Genomic DNA, 5,876 nt, shown 5'->3' on the forward strand with positions numbered 1-5,876 from the left:
GCCCGTCGAGACGAAATCAAAGTGAGTTGTATTTACCTGAAGTACATGGTAATTTGACACGAGTGAGTTTCTTGTCTTCACGCACGCAATGAAATAGGAAGAGGTTTTCGCCTCTAAGAGCAAATATGTTGTCTGTTTCAATAAATTTTTCGCTGGAAAAGGATTCTGTGGTATTTTCTGCCTTTGTGAATTATAATATCATGTTGTGTATTGAATTTTCGAGCTTAAGGTTGAAATGTGATGTGGGAGAAGTTTTTTAGTATTGCTCTGTAAGCAGGAAGGGTTCACAGGCCTGTTGGAAGTGTGCTTGAGTTTCAACAAAATGAGCCCCAAAATCAGTGAAAACTTGTGACGCAGATGAATAATAAAGTAGCTGCTATTTCCAAAATGATGGAATTACCTGGTGATAAATAACGTCGTACGCGTCTTGGAGAGTAAATTTTGACTTTGCATAAACAAGAGTTGGGCGATTGTGATCTTTGTTTTGACTTCGCTCATTTAATTGTCAAACTTTATAACACTTGACAAAAAAAGGAACTTACAAAAACCCGGTATCTTGCCATCATTTGACACAGATGCTTCACTGTGTGGCGAGTAAACATGCTGCGGTAACTTAATCACGGCGCCCGCTGAATTCCGGCCATGTCACTTTCGATTTTGCAATTTACTTGAACGTAGCAAAAATCTCCCAAAATGTTTGTCGCTGATCGTAACTTTTTATATTCTATATTCACGGTTCAAAATTAATGTTGTTTTGATGTCGTAAATATTTTATTCTCGATCGACCGTCCGGGAAACTTCCCTCTGCTCTTTCTGAAAACTGTGTATCAATAGTTATTTGCTTTTTCATCAATATTTGTTTTGCATAAAGCACGCTAACAAAATCTGTACCTTGCTGAGTTCGCATTTGTTAGCGTTAATAGTATTTTCGGTCAGATGTTTCTGTTCTTCGTGAGGGGTTTATTGTTTTGGTCTCCCATCCTAACACTAACCCCGCGAAACAGGGCTTGACTTCAGTGAAGTTTATTATTACAATGCCCTCAGATGCTCAGAGGGCACACTTGTGGTGATAAGAAGTTGTGAGGGAACTTGGAAATTATCAACATGTCAACCCAGAAGCCAATGTTTCTCGCTTCTCGTTTATTTGTTATTCTTCAGAGACTGGAATGCTGTATTTCAATACCACACAATTCAGTGCCTTGTGATTTTCTGTAGCACGTACCTTAGGCAACCCAGTGTATGCTTCACAGAAGCATCTCGTTTTAGCAAAGACTTGGCAAGTTTTACGGCTGCTTCAATCAGAATCTCACCTGCACAAATCGGTCCAGCATAAATTACATTTTTTGGTTGTCACTGTGTTCTTTGACCCGGCCTCTTCGAGCTTTACAATGCTTTCAAATTAGGAAACATCCACGATTTCGACAATAGAAGTGTTCGAAAAGCTGGAGAATGGGGATTGTATCGTTTTATACCGCCTGAGTTCAGAAACTTCAAATAATTTTCCAGTTGGCGCCAACGTCAAAATACGGTTTTGCAATCCATTGCTATTGAATTTTTTTTCCCAGTCGTCGCTAATGTATTCCTCAAGATTGATTGGAATTACTTCTGAGTTTATTGGCGGTAAAACGAGGGGGGCGCTGAGGTCGACTTAGAGCCGAAGCGGCCCAAAGATTTTGTTGATGATTCGCCGGTTGAATTTAAACTCACACTAATCATTTAACCACAAACTCAAGCTCGTATCATCTGGAGCACAGACGGTTTACGCATTGTTATATAATTACTGTTTTGTTAAAATCAATATTTTTGGATGTCTAATGGTACTATACAAATTTACGTACATCACATAGACAATCTATCGCCCACGCGTCCAGCCGTCTCTTCTCGGGGAGAATAGCCGAACTCGAGTGAGCGGCGCAAATCGAGCCTACGTCAAGGTCAACTAATTCGTGATTGTTTTCTTTTGAATAATGCGCAAATGAAGAGTTCTCATTTACCGTAAAAATTGATGACAGGTTCAGGTTTAGGAAAATTTGAAGGCATTCTCGGCCTATTGCAGATCTCAAGGTTGCTAGGCGAATGGTCTCTTCACGGTGAATGAGGCCCGTGGCGATTTCGTAATCGAACCATTGCTGCCTGAAAAACTCCCAGTTTCCAGCGACGTCTCCACAGCAATATATCGCGCTCGGCATCGGAAAATCGTGCGGTAAAACTTGGGGAATATATGCTGGCGCTAGAGGTTGAATGCTACTTGCACTGTACGACTCCACGTGGTCGCCATCTGTGATCTGATTACGTGGACTTGAACGAAAATTTTATGCGAGTAAAGCGTCAAGGTCAACTGATTCGTGATTGTTTTCCGTTGAATGTTGGGAAAATCAAGAGTTCTCGTCTCCCGTGAAAATCGCTCTCTTGTGACGACCTCATATTACTGACCGCTGTTCGCAAGTTAGTTTTTCTTCAGAACACACCTACATTTCGTAACTACTATGGGATTACAGGAAGGTGAATTCACTTACAAAGCTGTCAAGACGCACGATAACGATGAAAGGGAGGACGTGAAAAATGTCAGTAGTATTGATGTAGAAGCCTGTGAAAAAAGCAGACTAATCCTCCACAGTCGAGCTTCAACATGGCGAGCTGTTGCAAACATGACCAGTGTCTTCCTGGGAGCGGGAGCGCTGGCCTTGCCATTCGCGGTGTTCAAAGGAGGCCTCGTAACCATCCTTGGCTTTCCTTTGTTCGCTTTAGTTCATTGGTACACCGGTACAGTCATGATAGATTGCCTTTACGATAAAAATTGCGCCGAAATCACAGAACATGAAACGATCCTTGGGGATGACAAAACACAAATTGCATCGAAGATGAAATCACGAGTTCGTGACAATTACAGCGAGCTTGGTTATGTTCTTTGGCCGCGGTATGGCGGGGTGATTCTCGATGCTTTGCAAAGCCTTGATCTGTCAATTTTTGGTGTGTCGTACTTTATTTCATGTGGATCCCTCATGGCACACGCCCTTCCCAAAGCAGGGCTCACAGAAGCTATGTGGGCGTCCATTGTTGCTGCTTTGGTTTTGCCGACCACATTTCTAAAGGATCTGGCGTGCGTCGCATGGCAAAGTTTGTTGAGTATAACGTCCTTGATCACTATGGTAAGCGTGTTGATATGGTACACAGTCACCCACTACTCGACCATAAACTTAACGGATTTGCTATTCTGGGATACCGAAGGAGCCCTCGTCGCGCTTAGCTTGGTCATATACAGTTACTGCGTGTACCCAATTATGATTCCAATCGAGAAAAGCATGGCGGATCCTTCCAAATTCGGTTCAGCCTTGGGGATTTCCATGACGTTGGTCACCGTATTCAAAGTTCTGTTTTCGCTCTGTGGCTTTCTCTCCTTCTCCCATGCCACTGATGAAGTGATCGGAAACAACTTTCCTTTTGGCGCCCCTCGAATAATCGCCAGTGTTGTATACGTGATATATGTCATATTCAGCTATACACTGGTAATCTTCCCGGTTTTTCAATCTCTTGATGATTCTCGACTTGCTTCGGCAGTCACCTCTTGTATTCCCTTTTTCATTTGGTCTGCTACAGCAAGATTCCTTTTTGTGTTTTCCACCCTCTTTATGGCAGTTGTGGTTCCACACTTCGCTCTTTTGACGGCCTTTGTCGGAAGTCTCATCGTGCCATTCTTAGAGTATATGGTGCCGTGTTTAGTTCAGTTAAAGTTAAAATGGGGCGAGTTGAAACTTCTTCAGGTAGCTGCAGATGGTACAATTGTTGTAATGGGAGTGTTGGTAACTGTATTTGGTGCTTATTGCTCTGGTAAAGCGTTGATATTGAAAATGACTGGACAAAATATAAAGTGACAACGACTGTTTTCTGTTAATTAATTTCCCTTTTGGTATTTGTTTTTAAAAATGCCGATACTGCTGTTTGACATATAGACGGTTTTTTGCTTAATGTTAGGAAGACTGAAAACAATATGCAAGTTAAATGTAGATGTATTAAACACTGGCAAAGACCAGACAATGCTGCGCATGTGAAAACGTGACTTCAGTCTCCCTTATTTGTTTTTCAACGTATCAAAAGGTTATCAATAAGTAATCCGTGAATTTGCTCTTCATTATTTTTCCCGTTCAATTCAAATTCAGTTATGATAGCAGCGGCCTCGTTAGCATAGTCTAGCCTTTCTGTTTCTTTCTTTCTTTTGTTTTTGTTTTTCCGGTCCAAGCTGCCTCCTGAATGTCATTAATTTAAGCGTATTTAAAAAGTCTGGAGGCCGATGGAGACGAAATAGGCCATTTCCGAGTTCACGTCTGCCTCCTCTTCAAAGCGAGTCCAAGTGCGAAGTTTTTGTGATGGTAATTAGTTCTACTTTACATAAGAATGAAAACTAATCTTCATAACAAAAACTTTGCACTTAGACTCGCTTTGAAGAGGAGGCAGACATGAACTCGGAAATGGCCTATTTAGGTCCTCTCACCTCGTATCCAGGAGTCCTTCTCTAGCTTAGATCGCGGTGCGCGTGGTGCTGTGGGCCTGTAACAATTTGAAACCTGCGTTTTCTCCTCTGTAGACTTCAAGCAACCAAACAACAATTTGAACGCACTTTAATATGTATCGTAGAACAAGCATTCCGGTATTGGAAAAATTTAAGTGATCGAGCGGTGATTAAGCGTGGGTGGTTCACCTAAAAAGAGAAATTTTCGGTTACAAAATAAATCTAGATGAAATGAAATCAGAAAAGAAATCAATACTTACAAACTATTGATTGGCTTTCTAAAGGACGAGAGTACAACCGAAAAACCCAACAAGCATAATCATTTGTTTACGAGTCACACCTACTCAAGATCCCCCGCGTAGGATCATGGGCAACGGAAGTAACATAACGGAAGTAACATCCTCTGCAATTAAAAGGGCCTTCGAAAATTTCACCGTCGCTTCTCACTATTGTCAAAGCAAGCCCGCATCCCTCATGCATGTCTGTTTTTACGGAAAACGTTTTTCTTGACTGGTTTTTGGCAGATCTGTCTCAACAAAGACTCGAAGTCTGCGTATATTACGAAAGGCGCTTTCATCTGCTAACGGTAGTTTGTGAAAGACAGCTTGTTACCTTCCTCTTTTGCCAGCTCTGTTTTTGTTGGTCTTTTCAAAAACCCTCTTTATTTAGGTTTGTGCCTAGGTTTTTCCCCTTCAAGTAGATCCTTCGCTGTATACCCATGAAAACAACGTTCACAGAAATGTTTACTCTCGTTATGCCTGTTTTGATCATACAGGAGAGCGATAAGCCTTTTCACATAGGGAAGTACATGTTCTCACCTTGCTGTATCAGCATCAAGTATTTTTGTGGAATAGCGCCGTCTTTTTCGCGGATATTGTGAAAAATAACATGGTCATTTTCCCAGCCAAACACATTAATTGTAAGATTTGGTTTTGTTTTTCGAGTTTATCAATTTGTGAAACAGGTGTTGGGAAGTCGATACCTGTTAAATTAAGACCATGTGCTGTTGGGTAACTGCTGCCATCTGAGTCACTGGTTGTCTCTGTTTTGGATGTTCTTGATTTCTTATTTTGCAACTCTTTTGGGAGACAAAAACAGAAAACAGCTTCCTCCGCGAAATGGTTCGTCAGTATCGAGCCGAACATTAACAAATGTAGCCAAAATACTTTCTATCGCCCAGCCTGAACCTCTTTGCGACTATGCCTCTATTTCACCTTCACTTAATCAATGAAGCGGTTAAAGGCGTCGTTTGTCATTGCTTCTCTGTTTCTGTTAAGAATGACAGGCTCACTCTGTTGGAAGTAATGTTTCATGTATTATGCTTCATTGTTTCTGATGATTGGAAACTTAAGACTGAGAAGCCCAAATT

General features: G+C 41.4%; 1 protein-coding gene and 1 pseudogene across 1 annotated transcript; one reads left to right on the forward strand and one right to left on the reverse strand.

Annotated features, from left to right (window-relative positions):
• The window catches only part of LOC138010080 (uncharacterized), an 8,035-nt pseudogene extending 2,383 nt beyond the window's left edge, over positions 1-5,652 (reverse strand).
• Positions 2,487-3,872, forward strand: LOC138010079 (vesicular inhibitory amino acid transporter-like). Its single transcript, XM_068857041.1, has one exon. It carries the CDS (start codon positions 2,487-2,489, stop codon positions 3,870-3,872), a length of 1,386 nt encoding a protein of 461 aa, XP_068713142.1.
• Positions 5,653-5,876: the final 224 nt, after the last annotated feature.

This window comes from Montipora foliosa, chromosome 7 (genome assembly GCF_036669935.1).
Source record: "Montipora foliosa isolate CH-2021 chromosome 7, ASM3666993v2, whole genome shotgun sequence".
NCBI classification, from domain to species: Eukaryota; Metazoa; Cnidaria; class Anthozoa; order Scleractinia; family Acroporidae; genus Montipora; species Montipora foliosa.

Coding starts and splice junctions, on each gene's coding strand:
- LOC138010079 (XM_068857041.1), top strand. CDS start 2,487: ATGGGATTACAGGAAGGTGAATTCACTTACAAAGCTGTCAAGACGCAC.